The 22298-nt window shown below is 40.2% G+C and overlaps 1 protein-coding gene across 3 annotated transcripts; it reads left to right on the top strand.

Moving 5' to 3' along the window:
* The first annotated feature begins 3154 nt into the window (after nt 1-3154).
* Nucleotides 3155-22070, top strand: ccdc97 (coiled-coil domain containing 97). Of its 3 annotated transcripts, none has more exons than XM_039768240.1 (7): nt 3155-3254; nt 12960-13150; nt 13550-13877; nt 14507-14776; nt 15076-15205; nt 20675-20772; nt 21847-22070. In XM_039768240.1, exons 1-7 carry the CDS (start codon nt 3245-3247, stop codon nt 21858-21860), a joined length of 1041 nt encoding a protein of 346 aa, XP_039624174.1. In that variant the 5' UTR covers nt 3155-3244; the 3' UTR covers nt 21861-22070. The 3 variants fall into 3 exon arrangements, with proteins under 3 accessions (XP_039624174.1, XP_039624176.1, XP_039624175.1); XM_039768242.1 differs by lacking the exon at nt 3155-3254 and adding an exon at nt 4815-4833; XM_039768241.1 differs by lacking the exon at nt 3155-3254 and having other exon boundaries at nt 13064-13145.
* The last annotated feature ends 228 nt before the right edge of the window (nt 22071-22298 follow it).

The raw sequence follows: 22298 nt of genomic DNA, 5'->3' as shown, positions 1-22298 counted from the left end.
GTTGTTGTCCAAGTGTGTCCTTTAATAAACCTTCAACCTCAGCTTCGCATTCACCACCATTCATCTTTTTGTCAGAAAAAGCCCTTTTAGGAAAAATGACTGATGAGATTAGAAAAGGTTGTAGCATATCCCATGAAATAAGATCGTCAAAAAGTATATTTGGACTGTAGAGATACAAATATTATAACGGTGCTGACAAGCTGCATCAGTAAAGGATGCGTCATCCATAATTTTGAGAAGGCATCCCATCACCAGCAGCAGAGGTGCCTAAAAAAAAAAGCAAGCTTGCAAAGTCACAAACTGAAATCCATCCAGTGTGGCAATGGTGATAAGTCCTTTGAAGAGAAGTGAGGCACCTAAAAGAGCATAAAATGCGTGTGAATCCTTTGAGTCAGTGCTGGCAAGCACCTTGCAGCGCCACATTGGTGTCAACAATGGGCTGAAAAGAAGGCCAATTTAGCAAAGCACAAAGGGCTGTGGAGACTGCCGAGAATCTGCTTGGCTCTTCTGAGGAGATCCAGGATCTAGAGCAGGGGTGGGCAAAGTCAGTCCTGGAGGGCCGCAGTGGCTGCAGGTTTTTGCTCCAACCCAGTTGCTTAATTAGAAAACAATCCTTGCCAATAATTAAATTGCATGGCTTGTTAGTTGCTTTAACTCTGCCATTTTAGGCCATTCTCATATCCTAGATTTTTTTTCCTTTCTAAGGATATCATTCAAATGATTTGAAGTCTAAAATGGACTCAATCTTTCACTTTTTTCCAAATATTTAATTAAACCAAATAGTGCACGATAAATACACACGGGTGTAAATGGTAACAAGCTAAATGCAGAAATGCTGGTCTCTTTTGTCATTTTCATCTTATTGCTAATTAGGAGCAATTAAAAACTGAGAAATTTAGCTGTTTAAGACTAAAATAAGCAATAAGGGTTCAAAATCTTAACAAGTGAGGTAACTAAAGTGAAGCAGAAGTGTCACTTGAGCAATAAGTGCTTCTTATTAAGCAATTGGGTTGGAGCAAAAACCTGCAACCACTGCGGTCGTCCAGGAATGACTTTGTACTAGAGTGTCATCTGCAGCATTGTTACAGGGATGAAGACAACTTAGAGGCTGCTACCTCTGCACCTCCACCAGTGCTCTACCGTCTGTCAAGGTCCATTCGCTTGGACATGTGGATGCCAGAGGACCTTCCAGCTCATAGAGCTGGGAAAAGCATGGGAGATCAAGTTGTCCCTGACTCCAGATGAGCCATGCGAAGCAGGGCCAGTGGTAAAACTGTACAATCAAAGGAGGAGACAGATTACAGATATGTTACAGAGCAGCAATGGAGGGAGAGTCTCAAAGCTGAGATCTGGACTAGGATGAACAGTGTTTGCGGTGACAGTTCAGTCAGAGAATCCAGCCAAGACAGAGCAACATCTACAGCTTCATGCAAGGAGGTTCACCTGATCACGTACAATGGACCGATCATTGTGCAGAAGTGCAGCATTTAGCACCTCTGCTGCATCTCAAGACAATGCAGTATTCAACATTCATACTGCGACATCTGATAATGTAGCACTTAAGACCCCTGCTGATGTGCTTTTGTCACCAACTGCAGTAGAAATGAAGACCACCCCACCATTTTGAAGAGTTGTGCGCTATTTCAAGAAGATGGAAGTGGTCACTGGGGACAGTGACTTTGAAGAGAGGGCTCTGTAACAAGTGGCATCAGTCAGGGATGAGTCATCCATAGTATGAGCTGGCATCCCATCACCAGACAGCAGGGGCACCTATAAAAATGGCAAGTCTGTTAAGTCTTAGATTTCCATCTAGAGTTGCAATGGTGAGTAGTCCATTAAGGATAGGGAACCACCTGCAAGGGACAAGTAAAGAGGAAGAGGATCCATTCTGGCACTCGATGCCAACACTACCATATGAACAAGGAGATTGGAAGGTGCAACTTGGCACAGAAGAAGAGAAGAACATATTTATATCAGGCAAGATTTACTGCATGGTTAAATGTGAAGCGAAGATGGTCATGGAGCCCACCTCGCTGGTTCTCTTATCAGTGTTATGCTGAGGACACACAGATGCACCTGTCATTCCCTCCTGAGGACAATACGGTATTAGCTAGAGTCTCTTGATGTCTTACTGATAACTCAACCTAGGTAAAGGATCATCATCTACAGCTCAACATGGCAAAAAACGAGCATCTTGTGATCCTGGGCAGCCAGTCTGCTCATCTCCCCATCTCTGAACAACTTGGCTCACTGTGTGATTGATGAGCAGCTATCTTTTTCAGGCCATTTTCTGCTTTTCTCATCCATACAGGTTCACACTGTACAACATCCGCCAAGATCAGACCTTATCTGACAGAGTATGCAGCACAACTTCTGGTCCAGGCTTTGGTCATGTCGCGGCTGGACTACTGCAACTCGCTTCTGGTAGGAATACCCGCATCTGCTATCAGGCCGCTGCTGATGGTCCAGAATGTGTCTTGTATTTAACCAGCCAAGACGGGCACAGGTCACTCCTCTCCTCTCAAGTCACTACATTGGCTCCCTGTAGCTGCACACATTAAAGTCAAAGGCCTGATGCTTGCCTACAGAGTAGTCAGTGGGTTGGCACCAGAGTATGTGGAGACACTGGTGAAGCTGTAGTCTCTCTCTTTCTTGCCCACTAAAGTCGGCAAGGGAACAGTTGGCAGTGATGCTGCCTCTGTGTGGCATCAAGTCTCAATCCAGACTCTTTTCCTGTGTAGTTCCTAACTGGTGGAATGAGCTGCCCACCTCCATCCATAATGTGTTCAAGAAGCAATTGAAAACCCATGTGTTCTGTGCATATCTGTCAAAGTGTTTGAAAAAACAGCTTAGTGATCTTTAATGCTGTTGGTTGATTTGTTACTGCATAAAGTTTAATTGCGTTCTCGATTATTAATCAAGGTTTGTAAATATATTAGTTATTACATCTTTTCAATTGTGACAATTAACTTTTGTTACCTGTCCTGCTACACTTGCCGAGCAAATAGGCCCCAGCCTAATGTTACTCGATTATTTTTAACTCTTTTGTAAGCAAGCAAATAATTGTAAATGTCAATGTCTGTAGTCCGGATCTAACCGTAACAAGTGCAAACCGGAACGCAGCGTTGTGCTGGGACATGGAAAGGCCGGGTCCCTATGATTGAGACACACAGCGGATATGCTCCTGTGTGCGGGAGGGTTAGTAGTCTGAAAAATAAAATGTGAAACTGGAGTGGCAGTTGCGATGATTTCAGGTAGGGGAAATCATGTAAAGTATCTGACGGAATGCTAGTTGAGTAGAATTATTAGGGAACGCGAACCGGAAATAACGATCGAGGCATTCAATACAATGTTGCTTCAAACTGCGAAGAGGAAGATTGTAATAGAAATAATGAACTGAATTTTTATAAATACACAGCAATATGTTACCAATTCTATGACATCTGAATATCCTAAATAAATCTCAGCCTGCAACGAATTGTCGATGGTTCTGACGTTCCATAATATCGTTTATAAAAGAGAAGCGGCGACTTGCTTCAAATTGTGTACACGCAGGTGTTTGTAACATCGCCTCGATTTCTTCTGCCGGCTTTTGACATTATTATTAATACATGAACTGGGGAATATTTATCTTGAAACTGTTACGTGGGCTTGGCCTGTTATTTAGGGGTTCATGGAGTGTAATTACTGTTTCACTTGTTTTGCGTTGACCAAGTGGATTAATTTTTTACAGCGCGTTTAGGGGCGAGAAAACAGTGAATGAGCTAAAAGTCCGAGACACGATTTAAAATATCCGAATTAGCATACGACTCCCGAAATAAAATTCGTGGTATTTATAAAAAAATGTACCTCTTTACCTCATTAGATAGACATAATTAGCAAGAGTAGTGGCGTTAAATACCTAAAATATCAAAAATGTGTGCGTCAGTGTAAATGTTGGCAATCTAAATATTCCCGAATGTAGTAGAAAGAAACATAAAATATCATATCCGTAATAACGGACCTTGAAATACAGTAATCTAAAATGATTCCCCTCATACGTAAAGGTGCATCTCAGCAAATTAGAATATCATTGAAGAATTGACTTGCTTCGGTAATTCAATTCAAAAAGTGAAACTCATACATATATAGGTTCATTACACACACAGTGATATGTTTCAAGCGTTTATTTCTTTTCATTTTGCTGATTATGGCCTACAGGTAATGAAAACTCATTCAGTATGTCTAAAATTAGAATATTACATAAGACCAATAAAAAAATGATTTTTAATACAGAAATGTTGACCTGTTGAAAAGTATGTCCATGTACGCACTCAATACTTGGTCAGGGCTCCTTTGGCATGAATTACTGCATCAGTGCAGCCTGGCATGGAGGTGATGAGCCTGTGGCACTGCTGAGGTGTTATGGAGGCCCAGGATGCTTTGATTGCGGCCTTCAGCTTGTCTGCATTGTTGGGTCTGGACCAACCAAGCACAGTGATACCATGGTCATTAAACCAGGTATTGGTACTTTTGGCAGTGTGGGCAGGTGCCAAGTCCTGCTGAAAAATGAAATCAGCATCTCCATAAAGCTTGTCAGCAGAGTGAAGCAGGAAGTGCTGCAACATTACCTGGTAGACGGCTGGGCTGATTTAGGACTTGAGAAAACACAGCAGATGACATGGCTCCCCAAATCATCACTGACTGTGGAAAATTCACACTGGACCTCAAGCAACTTGGATTTGTGCCTCTCCACTCTTCCTCCAGACTCTGGGACCTTGATTTCCAAATGAACAGCAAAAGGGGACTTTGGACCACTGAGCAGCAGTCCAGTCCGTTTTCTCCTTAGCCCAGGTAAGACACTTCTGACGTCATCTCTGGTTCAGGAGAGGCTTGACACAAGGAATGCTGTGACAGTTGTAGCCCATGTCCCGGATACGTCTGTCTGTGGTGGCTGTTAAAGCACTGACTCCGGCCGCAGTCCACTCCTTGTGAATCTCCCCCAAATTCTTGAGTGGGCTGTGCTTCACGATCCTCTCAAGGCTGCAGTTATCCCTGTTCCTTGGGCACCTTTACTTGCTGTCACATTTTTTCCTCTCACTCAACTCTCCATCAGTATTCTTGGATACAGCACTCTGTGAACAGCCAGCTTCTTTAGCAATCACCTTTGTGGCTTCCCCTCCTTGTGGTGGGTGTCAATGAGTGTCTTCTGGACAACTGTCAAGTCAGTAGTCACCCCATGATTGTGTGGCCTACTGAACCAGACTGAGAGACCATTTAAAGGCTCAGGACTCCTTCGCAGGGGTTTTGGGTTAATTAGCTGAGTGGAGTGGGACACCATGGGCCTCATGTATAAACGGTGCATCCGCACAGAAATGTTGTGTAAGAACGTTTCCGCGTTCAAATCACGATGTATAAAACCTACATTTGGCGTAAAGCTCCTACCCTGGCGTACGCAAGTTCTCCACTCGGTTTTGCAGACTGGCGGCACCCAGCGTCAAAGCAGTGCTACTGTTCCTGTGTGGTTTATCTTTCTTTTTGTAGATCCACATCCCTGACGCGGCTTTATAAATACACTGAAATTAACCGCGTATTGTTTATTAGTTTAATGCATCTGATTATAATTAACCTGTAACAATATAATGGTCCACAGAATGGTCAAACTATTCCAAATACCATATCTCCTTTAGCGTTGTTACTCTCACTGCACCTTCTTCTTCTTCTTCTTTCAGCTCCTCCCGTTAGGAGTTGCCACAGCGGATCATCTTTTTCCATATTACTCTCACTGCACCACTCGGTGTATTTATATCACTGTATCTGAGTGTAAATCACAGCAGCAGCTGATCGGAAAGAGAATTATCGGTATTACAGCTTCAAGGACACGCTGTCTCAGCCACTGCAAAACGTTTCAAAGCCTTTCCTGTACGGACCTCGCGGTTCAGAAACAATTTCATCCCAAGAACTATAAACGCACTCAATCAATTGCTCCTTGTAGAACGGTTTGTACTTATAAGTACAATTACCTACCCCACTGTAAACTTGCACTACAGTCATAATATTACACAACCCGTGCCACTTTATAAAACCCTTATTTACATATGATAATATTATTTTTAAGATGAAATGCAGCAAAATATGTTTGTTATATTATACAGATAAAACTGTAACTTCATTTAAATAATCTATATTGTTAATAATTAAACATGTGAGGACACGGTGCCGCATCGCTAGCAAGTTCACGTATTGTTCCTGCCTCACACTGTATTCTTGCTGGGCTGGCACGTCACTGGAAGGATAGACGGATAGAATAATTAAACATGTACTATGAAGATATTTCAATGTTCCTTAAAAGTTTTGAAGAATTGTCATTGTAAGCTTACAGATGGCTTAACGTCTATTACAGAGCTGATTGTGTGGCGATTTACGTATTTTGAGAAGGAAAAGTAAGGATAGGAATTGGAGGTTAGTACGTTTGAAAGAGACAGAACTTCTGTACTAAAGCATTTCATCGAAGGTCGCGCATGGCGCAGCAGACATCTTGGGTGAGGCATGAACAATCACTGCGCCACCGTGTTCCCATGTTTAATAACATGCTTTAACTCCTGTCATCATGAAGTGGAAATTTCGAGATTAAAGTTGGCATTTTGTGCTTTTTCCCCCACTGTGTGCCTATTTTTTTTTTTCTCTGTACCCTAATAAGCTTTCATATGACACTCAGACGGTGGGCTACGACTCCCTCTTCACGGCGACTTTGATATCTGACTTCTTTTTTTTTTTTTCGGGCACTGTGCGTCTTTGTGAACTTGAGCTTTTGAGTTTCTCCGACACTCTATGTCACTTGATCAACTTCCTTTTGTTGTTTATTCCACTGTTTAAATCAACACATAGTACGTTTTTCCTTTGCCTCCACTTGGTATTCGCTGAAATTCTTCTATTTTCCCTCGTGCTTTTGCCATTGTCTTTTCACAGAAGGCTGATCTTAATGGTAATCTATATTGATTTGTATATTCAAAGAGGCGTAATTCTGGGAGGAGTTGGGGCGGGACAGCAGGCGCATACACGAGCATTACTTTTCACACTGACCGGGATTTATGTAGTGGAAAAACATGGAAGTTGGCAAACGCACAGATTCCTGCATCTGGAATTTTTTGTGTGTAAGCACATTTCGGCTTTTTTGCTTGCGTCATGTTATAGTGCGAGTTCTACGCTCGGCGTTATACATGAGGCCCCGGGAGTCTACCATATTGAACTTTGTCACAATATTCTAATTTTCGCCTTTCATTAGCTATAAGCCATAATCAGCAAAATGAAAAGAAATAAACGCTTGAAATATATCACTCTGTGTGTAATGAATCTCTATAATATGAATTTCAATTTTTGAATTGAATTACTGAAGTAAATTAACTTTTCGATGATATTCAAATTCATTGAGATGTACCTGTATGTTTGAAATTAGAGGGGAAGGCCATTAGGAAAGAATTTTATATCAAAAATATTATATTCTTGATCAGAAACCATGAAATAAAATGACAGAAAACTTCATAATTCTCTATTACTATTATAGCCCCATTTTGTGGAAGTTTTGTGAAAAGGAGTAACTTTGACCCCTTGTATCCCATTAGGGGTTGAACCCTTGTGGTTTTTTGATGTGGCCTGCACAACTGAATGCTCTTCTCCCCATGAAGGTTAGACGGGTGAGAGGGACGGTCAGGTGGATGGAGGAAAAGGATCTAAGGTTGCGGGAGGGAATGGCAACATGAAGAAAGTCGGACAGATATGGAGGGGCGAGGTTATGAATGGCCTTTAATGTTAATAGAATAATTTTAAAATCAATTCGAAACTTAATCGGGAGCCAATGGAGCTTCTGCAAGACCAGACTAATATGGTGAATAGACGAGGTTCGAGTAATGATGTGAGCAGCAGAATTCTGGACTAGCTGAAGTTTATGAAGAGATTTATTAGAGAGACCAAAGAGGAGTGAATTGCAGTAGTCCAGATGAGAAGTAACAAGAATGGCGGTGGTATGGGGAGTGAGGGAGGGGCGAATGTGATTAATATTACGTAGGTGGAAATAAGCAGACCGGGTGATGTTATTAATGTGAGATTGGAAAGACAGAGTACTGTCGAGGATGACACCCAGACTCTTGACCTGAGGTGATGGGGAAACAACGGAGTTATCAATAAGAAGAGAAAGATTATTGGCTTTGGATAATGATGATTTTGAGCCAATGAGGAGAACTTCAGTTTTGTCACTGTTTAATGTAAAAAAATTCAAATAAAAGCAGTCAATAAGTGAAGATGGTGGAAAGGAAGAGGTGGGTTTACTAGCAAGGTAGAGCTGGATGTCAACAGCATAACTGAAAATTAATGTTTACAAAAGATATTGCCAAGTGGAAGAAGGTAAATAATAAAAAGAAGAGCCCCCAGGACAGAGCCCTGGGGCACACCTGAAGTAACAGCGGTGGGTTGGGATGTGAAAGTTTTAAGATGAATGGACTAAGTTCGGCCTGAGAGGTAGGATCTGAACCAATCACGTAAAGTGTGGGTAACTCCAATCAAAGATAATCTATTAAGGATAGTGATATGACAAATAGTATCAAAAGGCCGCACTCAAATCAACGAGCATGAGAACAGTAATTAAACTGGAGTCAGCAGCCATAAGAAGGTCGTTGGTAATTTTAACAAGTGCCATTTCTTTACTGTGAAGGAGGCAAAAACCAAACTGGAACTCTTCATATTGATTATTATATTGTATATTTATATTATATTATATACTTGTGTTTAAAAGTTTGTAATCACCCAGATATTTTCATATTTTTAATTGAAATGGATACCTTTTTTTTAATCAAAATACCACTAATTGATTTACAAGTACAGTTAAGACATTACTACTGTTGCTAATGGCTAGTACTACTTGGCCTGACTGATTCTTGATTTATTTTTCACATTCAACTGCAAAGTTCCATTGTAAGTAGTCCTTTAGTGTCTTAATGGTCAACTCCCTTAGCTTATTCTTAATTAAGTTTTTATTAGTTCATTTATCGTTTTTTTTTTTTAACATTTGTCCAAACTTTTATTTCCTGCGTGAAATCAATCTTGTTGGCTTAACATTAATCCATTATTTCAGAACTTTGCTGAACTGTTTTCTTATATGACTGATGAGACTTTGTTTTTTCTCAGTCACTTTACCTGTCCATAATTGCAGTCATGTTCTGCGTACTCTTTGAGCTGATACTGGAAATTCTTTTGTGAAACATTTTAGTTTTTAAAGAATTATAGATATTTAATTGTGGCACTCTGGTTAGTCTGCTGCCTCCATGGCACAAGGAGTTCAAGTGTAGACTCCTCATTCTCCGTCTGGACTTTTGCCCACTCTCTGCGTCTATGAGGTATTAACCTTTTGTCACTAAGGATTTCCTCCAACGTCTAAGGAATTGCAAGTTAATGTTAGTGGTTTAGATTAGGCCCGGCGATGCAGTAATGGCCTGTCCAGATTCAAGTCCTGCTGGAACAGGCTCTAGAGCAGGGGTGTCAAACTCCGATCATGGAGGGCTTCATTGGCTGCAGGTTTTCTTTGTAGACACTTTCTTAATTAGCAAACACAGGGGCTCCCTGGGCTGAACTGGAGAATAACTTTTACTCATTTAACAGGTGCTTTTATCCAAAATCTAGTGAACTTCACTCTGCGGAATGTTTTAAAACAAGTGTTGCAGAGCACGCTTACAAAATGAATGTAATCATCACAAGTGAAAAGATGTAAACCAAACACAACACAAAACTGTTTTATCTTTCCTAGTTATGAGGACCTAACAATGCTGTTATCAATTAGAAAGATTATCATAGAACAAGAGAGTCTTCAAACACTCCCTAAACAAAGTAAGTGCTTCAGCCGTTTGTTTGGAGGTGGGCGCTTATGGGTCTGGATCGAGATCTGATGCCATATACAGGTGGTATCACCAAACACGGTTTATTAACAGATATGAGTTAGTGAGAAGCAGCATAGGACCTCAAGAGTGCCTCCGTATACGTTGGTGCTGACCCAGTGGCTACTGTGTAGGCGAGCATCAAGGATCTGAACTTAGTGTGTGCTGCTTCAGGGAGCCAATGTAGTGACCTAAAAAAGGAATGATCTGTGGCCTTCTCGCCTGGCTGACTACAAGACGTGTGGCTGAATTTTTAATCTTTTGCAGTGGCTTGGTAGCACATGTCGGTATGAGGAGAAGTTGTTGTCCAGACGTGACAAGACTGAGCCATGACCAGAAGTTGTGCTGTATAATATGTCAGATATGGTCTGATCTTGTAGAATAACTGTTTTAAAATGTCAGAGTGAAGTGAATCTTATCACATGCACCAGAAAGATGAGACAAACTGTATGTGTTTCATCAACTATTGTTGTACTTTTCCTCTGCAGTGTGTTTGTGGCTGACCCAATTGCAAGAGATACCTGACATGTGTAAGTGCATTGCTGATGAAGGCATTTCTTTTAAGCTCTTTTCAAAGAGTACGTTGGAGCTTAAAATGTCTCCTTCAGCAACCAGCTGCATTTGTAGTTTGCTCATATAAAGAATAGTCATGATATTGCTGTCTGTGTATTTTATTTTATTTTCTTTCAGTTTTTATTTCAATTTTCCACAGTATCTTTTTTAAAATGGGTGTCAGAATTGTGCTGTAGGTAGAGCTGCTGCCTCACAGACTCTGCGCCTTCATGATGTCTGTGTTGAGTTTGTGTGGGGTTTCTTTTCATTTCCCAAAGGCACATTGTGTCTTTGAGCGTGGGTGGGTCCTGTGATGGACTGGCACTCAGTGCTGCAGGAATATGGCACAGCCCTCTGTGACACTGAAATGGATTAGGTAGGTTGGAGGGTGAGATTTTTCATAAAATGCATTTTGCACATTCCCACATTCTCTCCACACAGGGCTAATCAAGTATTCTCCACTGCCGATGTTTTGAACACCAACTGCTTCTGCCCACAATGAAATGCAGTGCCCTTGCTAAGATAATTTTTTGCAGCTTCAGTTTGGGAAAATTGTGATGCAATATTAACACAAGGCCAAATTTAGATAGAGAGGCTAGATTTGAGTCAGTACAGATCAAAGGTTCAAAGGAAAACAGCAATAGTTTTAGGACACATTTACAGTGCATCCGAAAAGTATTCACAGCGCATCACTTTTTCCACATTTTGTTATGTTACAGCCTTATTCCAAAATGGATTAAATTCATTTTTTTCCTCAGAATTCTACACACAACACCCCATAATGACAACATGAAAAAAGTTTACTTGAGGTTTTTGCAAATTTATTAAATATAAAAAAACTGAGAAATCACATGTACATACAGTAAGTATTCACAGCCTTTACTCAATACTTTGTCGATGCACCTTTGGCAGCAATTACAGCCTCAAGTCTTTTTGAATATGATGCCACAAGCTTGGCACACCTATCCTTGGCCAGTTTCGCCCATTCCTCTTTGCAGCACCTCTCAAGCTCCATCAGGTTGGATGGGAAGCGTTGGCGCTCAGCCATTTTAATATCTCTCCAGAGATGTTCAATCGGATTCAAGTCTGGGCTCTGGCTGGGCCTCTCAAGGACATTCACAGAGTTGTCCTGAAGCCACTCCTTTGATATCTTGGCTGTGTGCTTAGGGTCGTTGTCCTGTTGAAAGATGAACTGTCGCCCCAGTCTGAGGTCAAGAGCGCTCTGGAGCAGGTTTTAATCCAGGATGTCTCTATACATTGCTGCAGTCATCTTTCCCTTTATCCTGACTAGTCTCCCAGTTCCTGCCGCTGTAAAACATCCCCACAGCATGATGCCGCCACCACCATGCTTCACTGTAGGGATGGTATTGGCCTGGTGATGAGCGGTGCCTGGTTTCCTCCAAACATGACGCCTGGCATTCACACCAAAGAGTTCAATCTTTGTCTCATCAGACCAGAGAATTTTGTTTCTCATGGTCTGAGAGTCCTTTAGGTGCCTTTTGGCAAACTCCAGGCGGGCTGCCATGTGCCTTTTACTAAGGAGTGGCTTCCGTCTGGCCATTCTACCATACAGGCCTGATTGGTGGATTGCTGCAGAGATGGTTCTCCTCTCTCCACAGAGGACCTGTGGAGCTCTGACAGAGTGACCATCGGGTTCTTGGTCAACTCCCTGACTAAGGCCCTTCTCCCCCCGATCGCTCAGTTTAGATGGCCGGCCAGCTCTAGGAAGAGTCCTGGTGGTTTTGAACTTCTTCCACTTACGGATGATGGAGGCCACTGTGCTCATCGGGACCTTCAAAGCAGCAGAAATTTTTCTGTAACCTTCCCCAGATTTGTGCCTCGAGACAATCCTGTCTCGGAGGTCTACAGACAATTCCTTTGACTTCATGCTTGGTTTGTGCTGTGACATGAACTGTCAACTGTGGGATCTTCTATAGACAGGTGTGTGCCTTTCCAAATCGTGTCCAATCGACTGAATTTACCACAGGTGGACTCCAATTAAGCTGCAGAAACATCTCATGGATGATCAGGGGAAACAGGATGCACCAGAGCTCAATGTTGAGCTTCATGGCAAAGGTTGTGAATACTTATGTACATGTGCTCAATTTTTTTATTTTTAATAAATTTGCAAAAACCTCAAGTAATCTTTTTTCATGTTGTCATTATGGGGTGTTGTGTGTAGAATTCTGAGGAAAAAAATGAATTTAATCCATTTTGGAATAAGGCTGTAACATAACAAAATGTGGAAAAAGTGATCCGCTGTGAATACTTTCCGAATGCACTGTATAAGTGAGGCTGTTTTGAAATGTCTGCTTTTATGAAGTTTAACTTATTGAGGGAGCAAATTGAGGAACTTAAGGTCAGAGACAGCTGTGTGTATGTATACACATATGTAGTAAATTTGCTCATAATGTCCAGTTTTTTTTAATCTGTTCACACAGTTACTGAAAGTGTAAGACAAAGCATGAAAACAGACAATTCACGCATTTATATTTTTGTTTGCAGGTAACTGGGGTGAAATTGAGGCCTCTGTCAGTCGTCTTGTTCCAGGGTATGTAAAGTTCCAGACACTCCTGGATGAAGAAATCGACCCAGCCTTTTGGACTCTGCAGGATAATGGCCATTCAGTTGCAGAGCCGTGCAGTGAACCAAATGAAAGTAATGAAGAACTTTCTGAAAATCGGCTGGAGGGTGAGGTATGACACTTTTAACTGCTCCGGCCCAAATATGATTGGCTTTTCTTCATCTGTCTTAAAAGTAATAATAATAAATATTGTTGCTCAAATGTTCTTTCTTATGTGTAGGCTATTAACTGCTGTTTTTTGGGTTTACCTTGAACTTTTGCTCTTTTAAATCCTGTCTTTGCTCTTGCCTTTGAGCTATTTTAAGGTTTTGAACCAGTTTTTAAATTTTTACACCTCTTCATCCATTTTATTTTTCCTCTCCGATGTTCCTTGTATATCTGAGTGCTTAATTCTTCCACCTCAGATCTTTCCTGTTATTCACGTTGGTTAAAACATTTCTAAAAAAAACAGCATGTTGCAGCTTATGGTGATTTAAAGGTTGCTGATGATATATCTTGTGAATTCAAATAGGAATCCAAGAAAGACACTCTGACCATAATGTTGGAGTCGATTGCAAAAAGTGGTGCCCAGATTAAGAGCCAGCAAAAAGGAGAGCCAGACCTAACTCTGGGTGAAAAGTTGGGCATCCTGAATGAACTGTATCACAGTAAGCCCCTAATCTTCTTGGAGAGGTACTACCGGCACCTCCAACCTGAACACTTGACCTGCTTCCAGCACCTGGCAGGCAGCTATGAGGTGGAATTTTACTGTGCAGAGATCCATCGTAATAACTCTCAAAAGAACAGTCGGACTCGCATTAAAAACAAGCGCTACGCTGCTCTGCAGGGTCTGATCCGAGGTGAGTGTTTCGCACATTATACTTCTTGTTTGGTTTTGAGCCTTTGTGTACCAATTCATTTGAGGAATAGAAAGAGGTTTCAATTCCACATCGAACTGGAGAAATTTTGTTCTTGCGTAGTGATCTGAAATTATAGTGTTACAGGAGACATAACTTTATATAAACACTTTGCCTGTTGTATAATATATCTATTAGCTACTGTATATATCTCTATCTGATATAGATGTATGTGTATGTATGTAGGGTGGCGCAGTGGTAACGCTGCTGTCTCACAGTTAGGAGACCCGGGTTCGCTTCCCAGGTCCTCCCTGTGTGGAGTTTGCATGTTCTCCCCGTGTCTGTGTGGGTTTCCTCCCACAGTCCAAAGACATGCAGGTTAGGTGCATTGGCGATTCTAAATTGTCCCTAGTGTGTGCTTGGTGTGTGTGTGTGTACCCTGTGGTGGGCTGGTGCCCTGCCCGGGGTTTGGTTCCTGCCTTGCGCCTTGTGTTGGCTGGGATTGGCTCCAGCAGACCCCCGTGACCCTGTAGTTAGGATATAGCGGGTTGGATAATGGATGAATGGATGTATGTATGTACTGTATATAGATATAGTTATGTATGTAATTTTTTTTTTTTTCATTTCGTCAGAAGGGGAATATTTTAGCGATGAGAGAATGCGTTCACGTGATCCCCTTCTTTATGAGCAATGCATTGGCCAGTACCTGACAGATGATGAGGTGATGGAGCAAAATGCACGTTCCATGTCCGAGTCACGCTGCCTGTCCGACGTCTTACTTTCCTCCTACCAAGAGCAGCTGATTCAAAGGAAAATGGAGCTGCAGCAGGAGAGGGAAGAGGGTGCAGAAGAAGAAGAAGAGGAGGAGGAAGAAGAAAATGATGATGAAGAGAATGAGCAAGGTGGTTGTTTTGCTACTTGTGTTTTTCCACCTCAGTACTTTTGAGTTAATAATGATCAAGTATGTATGTCCATGCATGTGCTTGTCTCTGACATCTTCATTTTATTGCTGTTGCATTTCTCTTCTAGTACATCAACTGTATTCTCCTTTTATATGTTTCCTTCATCCTCATCTTCTGGTTTTTGTAAATTAGTTTTTTTTTCCCCTTCATTGTTGTTTTACTAATACTTTATCATTAGCATGTATCTTAGATCTCACATAGTGCTTTCCATACTGACATCTGTCCTTTCTCATTGTGAGATGGACCAGCTGGCTTAATGGAAACTGAGTGGGTTCCCTCGGCAGAAGAGAAAGTCATGTTGAGGGAGGAATTCATCAGCAGGATGCACCAGCGTTTCTTGGATGGCGAGGACAGGGATTTTAATTACAGGTGAGTTATAAAAAAGACACATCAAAATAGAGCAGTGACTTAAAGAGGAAAGAAGAAAGTGTAACAGGACACAGAAACAGCTTAGAGGCAACCCTGTGCTTTTTGTAACAGGAAAGTATAATTTGACGCCTGTTTGAAGACGGTGTGTGAATTATGTATATCTTTGTTTATATATTGAGATATATAGTACTTTACAAACAGTATTGAGCAGCTCAAAAATACTTTGAAGTTAGTTATCTGCAAAGTGTTTATTCACTTGTTTAAAAAAAAATAATAAACACTGCACAATATAAAACACCATTCATCCTCCGAATATTTCCTCAAGGCCCCAGCCATTTCATGTATTGTGCAAAGTTCCAGTAATATTCCAGCAGCATACCTAGTTCAAATGAATGATTTAGTGATTGGCCAGTCATGTTTGTTGGCTGTGCAGGTTAATAAATAAATGGTTGTATTGGGTGGTAACCACAAATTGCTGGGAACTTGAGAAGAGATTTGGAAATGGCTAAGCTGACTTACGTAAATCACAGTTTTTATCAACAAGGTTTGAATCTGCACACCAGTGCAGGTTTTTATGATGAGGTCTTCAAGCTCCTATAAAGAATTTAGAAGACACTGGGCAGCTGAAGGTAGAAAAGAAAGTGACACAGGAAACCCAGTGTATTGATTGCTTAGCATCTAATCCTCTGACACCAAATTATCAATCCTGCAAAGAAGACTTAAAAGAAATGTTTTCTTTTGGGGCATGTTACATCTATGAAAAACAGTTCTTGTACAAGGACATTCGGGAGGAGAGATTGCATGTTTTGTGGATCTGTGAAAGCCTTAATTAGCTGTAGGCGGTTTCAGTCTGCCATCCCCTACTTTAAGAAGTACATGCAGTTTCCTTTCTTATCTTAAAAACATTTTAGGCATCTTGCATGTAGCATAGAGTCACAGCTAGTGTCAGAAAGCCATATGGAGAATTGAGTCTAAATTCATGGTTCATTAGAGACACTACCAAACAAACGCATGCTGTACTGATAGTGAGCTTTGAAAATGTTTTTCTTGGGTGGCCTAATAATTGCACACAATACTGTATGCACAAAATGCCTTCCAGCTCATATAACCCCAAACTGTGTGAGTTTTTATTTTTAGAAATTCTGATGAGCAGTCAAATATCTTAATGATAAGCAAGTAAGTCAAATTTCAGTTCACATTCTTTCATTAGCAATTTACCAAAATCTTTTTCCTCTTCATTGTCCCTGGAAGCTTAGCTTTCCAGAAGAGCAACAGGCTAGGGTACCAGAATGTGAAGGGAGGAGAATGTTACAGGCCAGGTGATCCACTAATTGCCAGAGGAGTTATCCTCTCTCTTGAAAACATTTTCAAAGGGCACGGGAGCAAATGATGAATGTGACAAACTCCTTTTGACAGCTAGAAGGCAGATGGTCCAAGAAAGAAGTTCATGGGACCATACTGTTCTTCAGGTCGTGTAGGCTGCTCGTCAGCCGCATTGGAGTACTGACCCTTTAAGACAAGAGGGAGTTCTAACTTGATGTCCGTAGAGCAAAACAATGGCACCCCAAATTCACAATTGACCTAGGCTGGGGTTAAATATTGCCAGAATCTAGTGAGAAGAACCAAAGTTGGGACAATAAAGGAGTGATTAGTGTGGTATTACTATGGGCAAGTGAGTGTTTATTGTTTAACTTTATTGATTTTGGACTATGACTTCTCCCTGTCCTTTTTTTTTTTTTTGTGAAAATCTGATATTTTCATTTATATGTGCCTCCTTAATATATTTCTGGGAATAGATTGCTGACATGAAGGTCCCAGTCTGGTAATACTTAGATGTAGTGTTGGCAGGACCTCTTGTCATGTCATGATGGAAAATGAGCTTCAGCACTAATATTAAAAACTCAAACTACAGCCTTCATACTATCCTTTTCATGGGTGGGCAGAAAAAGCTTCCCTGTTCTGGTTAGCCTGGCAAATATATATGTCAACACTTACAGCTTTAGCTCCAAATGAAAATATTTTTTCAAAAGAAGAAACTGTCATAAATCAGCATTAGCATAACTACACATGGAATTTGTGCTCTGGCATGAATATCGTCCCTGTAGGTCTTGGCAATTTTAATACATTTTTTTTATTAAGTAAAAAGTTTATATTTGTTCAAAATAAAGTTAGTTTGTATCTTCTGTAGGTTTCATTAAGCATGTTATCTGCCTCACTACAAATTGTTTTAAATTAACTAATTTGACTTTGAGCTTGTTAGGTCTGCCTTACTGAATGTGCCCATGGACGTTTCTCTTTGATGATTTTCACTCAGAATTGTTAAACTTGAAGGTCCATGCACGTTTAGAACCCAGGCTCAGCACACCTTTCCAAATCCTAAGGTGACACTGCTGTTTTTTCAGGTTTGGGATTGTTCATTCCAGTCTATTGCTGCAAGGTTATGGAACAGGCTTACACTGACATTGAGAATAGCAGAATCTATTGATTTGTTTAAGTGTCAACTTAAGACACGTCTGTTCAAACAGGCATTCTGGTAGCTTTGCTCTCTGTGGGTGATTTTTATATTGGCCTTGTATTTTATGTTCTTTTGATACTTCATATTATTCTGTTTTTTTGCTCAGCACTTTAAGACTTTTGTCTGTGATAGGTGCTTTATAAATACATTTTAACTTAATTTTACTTTTCTCTGAATGCTCCTTGCATACAGACACATGAAAAAGTTTGGGAAGACCTCTTAATTCTTTGGACTTTTGTTTATCATTGGCTGAGCTTTCAAAGTAGCAACTTCTTTGTAATGTGTGACATGCCTTATGGAAACAGTAGTATTTCAGCAGTGACATTTAAGTTTATTAGATTAACAGAACATATGCAATATGCATCATAACAAAATTAGACAGGTGCATAAGTTTGGGCACCCCGACAGAAATATTACATCAATATTTAGTTGAGCATCCTTTTGCAAATATAACAGCCTCTAGACGCCTCCTATAGCCTTTGATGAGTGTCTGGACTCTAGATGGAGGTATTGTTGACCATTCTTCCATACAAAATCTCTCCAGTTCAGTTCAATTTGATGGCTGCCGAGCATGGACAGCCTGCTTCAAATCATCCTATAGATTTTCAATGATATTCAAGTCAGATGATTGTGATGGCTATTCCAGAACATTGTACTTCTCACTCTGAATGAATGCCTTTGTAGATTTTGAACTGTGTTTTGGGTCATTGTCCAATTCCTGCATAACTTCAACTTTGTGACTGATGCTTGAACATTATCCTGAAGAATTCGTTGATATTGGGTTGAATTCATCTGACCCTCGACTTTAACAAGGGCCCCAGTCTCTGAACTAGCCACACAGCCCCACAGCATGATGGAACCTCCACCAAATTTGATAGTAGGTAGCAGGTGTTTTTCTTGGAATGCAGTGTTGTTCTTCCGCCATTCAAAGCGCTTTTTGTTATGACCATATAACTCAATTTTTGTCTCATCAATCCAAAGCTCTTTGTTCCAAAATGAATCTGGCTTGTCTAAATGAGCATTTGCATACAGATGGTGTATCTGTACATCATACAGTAATAGTCTATTTGTGGCATGAGTGCAGAAATGACTTCTTTCTCATCACCCTGCCATACAGATGTTCTTTGTGCTAATTGCTCTGAATTGTAGAACGATGTACAGATACACCATCTGCAGCAAGATGTTCTTGCAGGTTTTTGTAGGTGATCTGTGGGTTGTCTGTAACCATTCTCACAATTCTGTGCAAATGCCACTCCTGTATTTTTCTTGGCCTGCCAGACCTGGTTTAATAGCAGCTGTTCCTGTGGCCTTCCATTTCCTGATTCCATTCCTTACAGTTGAAACTGACAGTTTAAACCTCTGAGATAGTTTTTTGTAGCCTTCACCTAAACCATGATACTAAACAATCTTTGTTTTCAGATCTTTTGAGAGTTGCTTTGAGGATCCCATGCTGTCACTCTTCAGAGGAGAGTCAAAGGGAAGCACAACTTGCAATTGACCACCTTAAATACCTTTTCTCATAATTGGACACACCTGCCTATGAAGTTCATAGCTTAACGAGCTAATCCAACCAATTGGGTGTTGCAAGTAATCAGTATTGAGCAGTTACATGCATTCAAATCAGCAAAATTACAAGAGGACCCACATTTTTACTCAGCCAGTTTTTCACATTTGATTTAATTTCATACAACTAAATACTGCGTCACTAAAAATCTTTGTTTGGAAAACACCCCAGTACTCAGATGTTCCTTGGAAATGAAAGACATACCACTGTTATCTTTTTTGTTGAAAGTAGAGTCAATTATTATGCAGGCTGAGAGGGGTTCCCAAACCTTTTCATATGACTGTAGCTGTGCACAGTATGGGCTGCAGAGCTTCTAGGAGCTGAAAGGAGTGAGGTGCTGCCATCTATCAATCATCCTGAAATACATTTCAGAAAAGATTACACTGAAATAATACAGCATTCACACCCAAGTTGTCAAACCAGTACATGAGTCTGCTTATCGTTAATTGATATTTGAAAGAGCTCTTAATTCCAATATCAAGCACCATAATAACTTGGTTAATGAAGCTCCTTTATATGAAAGTTGACATAACATAAGCTATGGCACCAGTGCAACTTGAAGTACCTGTCTCTCAGGAGTGCCGTGGGATCATTACACAACCTCAAACCATCAAATAGACATTGGCTGTTAGTATTGTGTACACTAATGAATGCAAACTTATTATTATATTTTAGTGCATAGCCATTTTACTTCTAGTTTACTTATTTATTATTGTATAAAAACAGTGAAATTTAATTTACCCAGTTTGTCTCAAAGATGTAAAGCAGTATCCTTAAACACTAAAATGCAAGTAGGAGAAATATAGAAGCCAGAGAAAAGAAATGTCACAGAACAAAATTATTAGGGTTAGCACCCTGCCATGAAATGAGCTGACACAGGGGGCACGGTTACCTGCAAACACTTAGGGTGTGCTTCTTTACTGTTAACATCCATTAGCCTGAGTGCATGACCACCAGTGAGTCTCCTTAAAGATCCGTGGCGTCAGTGGTGCAATGCACTACTGGTAGAGTGAATATCAAGGATCAGGGTTGCTTTATTTAGTCGTGTTTACACAAGAAAACATGAAGCAGTGAACAAGGTATGTGAGATTGTGTGTCCAAGCATGTAAGTAGCCTTAGAAGATCAGTTAGGCATCAGCTGCAGCTCTGGAATAAACAGTGCCATCATCCCCAGTATGTCTTTATAATATGTATCCTTAATTCTACTTATATCTAACTATCTTATGTACTTTGTTAACTTAGATATTGCTGTATTCTTTTCACAGTTATCTTCTGCATAAAGCATTAAATGTTCTGCTAGTCAATCAACATTCTGTATTTTGAATTGTATTTCCTTGAACTTCTTGGCTGAATTTATTGTCATGGTTCTGCTCTTTGGTTCTGTTTGCAGTGAGGTGGATGATAACCCAGAGTATGACAATCTAGAAATTGTGAATCGAGATGCAGAGGAGCGCTATTTTGATGAGGAGGATTCTGATGGTGATATATGTGAGTGAGTGAAGATTTTCTGGACTAGGTCTGTTTTTGGATTTCCCCGAACCTGGTTGCTGACAGTAATGCTGAAAATTTCTCATGCTTCTCATCCTTCTGGGAGAGTTTCCAAAGTAAAAGGCTAGCTGGGATACTCTAGAAAATGATGGAGGAATATGTTTTTAGGTATCCTTTTGAGGTTTTTTTTGTTAAACTGAACATTATATTATTCATTCTTTATATTGTTGTAAGATCCCAACTACATCAGGAATTTTGGCAGTTTGTAAGATTTGCTCTGATGATTCTCAACACATTTGTTGGATCCACCATCTTTGGCTAATTTGCACAAGTTAAGGATATCTGATCCCTTAGCCTTCTGGACGCATGACATGAGTGTTTCCCTTACACACGTAAAAAGTGTCATCAGATTATTTGGGTGTTGAAACAAAGAAATCTGTCGGCTGTAAGTAAAACAGTAAAATGAAAGATAACACAGACTTGTGTACCAGACCACTTCAGAAGAGTTCACCCTACTAGTACAAGGCCACTAATTACTGAAAGTAATGAGAAGAAACAGATGTGTAATCAGTCACATTGCTTTGGCCCTGAAACAGTTGTATGTAGAACAAAATACAAACTACCAGAGGTTTAACATTTCAAAAATCAATTAACTTGTCCATGTAACACTGTTGTAATATGGATGATTATCTTGATTGATTTTGTTAGTCTGCTTGTTCTCCCTTTTTGTGTTTGATTTCCGTTAAGGTAAAAAAAACAAATAAAAAAGCAACACTTTTGTATTAGCTCTTTGAGATTTTGATAAAGAGAATTATTAAAATGGCCAAGACTCAAATTTTGATGTAGTCACAAGTGCCTGGGAAGTGTGAAAGCTGTGTTTTTCTTTTAAGAAGATGGAAATGTCCAGTTGTTTCGAGGGTTCAGTTACTTAATATTTTGAGAAAATTGTACTCAGTGTATCATGTCTTCAATAAATGAAAATGATCTGGTCTGTTTATAAGATGCTTCTTAATTGAACGCATGCATGACTTGCGTGATTTTTATTCTTGTATTGCTCTTTCCTTATTCACCCAGATGCTATGACTTAGAAGGAACTGGAGGATTGCAAGCAATGAACGTGTCATCAAATGTTAAACATGCTAAATGTAATAATAACTTAACATGTAAAAAACATTATTTTAGTCTTGCATTAGGGTGCTTCACCTCTTGCTCACTTCGAGGACCCCCGGGTTTGGTTTACCGGATATGCAATTTTAAAGACATTGTTATTTTCATGGGAATTGTTACATATGCATTATTTTCACTTTTACTTTAAAAATTTTGTAAAAACAATATTTGGAATTAACTTTTCTTCAAGATCACATTGAATTTTGATTCCATGTTTGGACTTACATCGTGACAACGCAACGTATATCTGCCTGTGAGTGAATATCGTTTCTCTCTAATAAATAACACGACTTTCTCAAATGTTTGTCCGTGCTCTTTCTTCTTTGCCTTTGTCGTTGATGTGTCATCTAGAACGTATA

Source organism: Polypterus senegalus, chromosome 11, assembly GCF_016835505.1.
Source record: "Polypterus senegalus isolate Bchr_013 chromosome 11, ASM1683550v1, whole genome shotgun sequence".
NCBI lineage: Eukaryota > Metazoa > Chordata > Cladistia > Polypteriformes > Polypteridae > Polypterus > Polypterus senegalus.
Note: the sequence above shows the minus strand (reverse complement) of the source record. Positions and strands in the feature narration are given on the sequence as shown.

Excerpts from the sequence above, each read along its gene's own strand:
- ccdc97 (XM_039768240.1), top strand. Across the intron at positions 13,151-13,549 it reads AAAATCGGCTGGAGGGTGAG|GAATCCAAGAAAGACACTCT; the intron begins GTATGACACTTT and ends GAATTCAAATAG. Across the intron at positions 14,777-15,075 it reads TGATGAAGAGAATGAGCAAG|ATGGACCAGCTGGCTTAATG; the intron begins GTGGTTGTTTTG and ends TCTCATTGTGAG.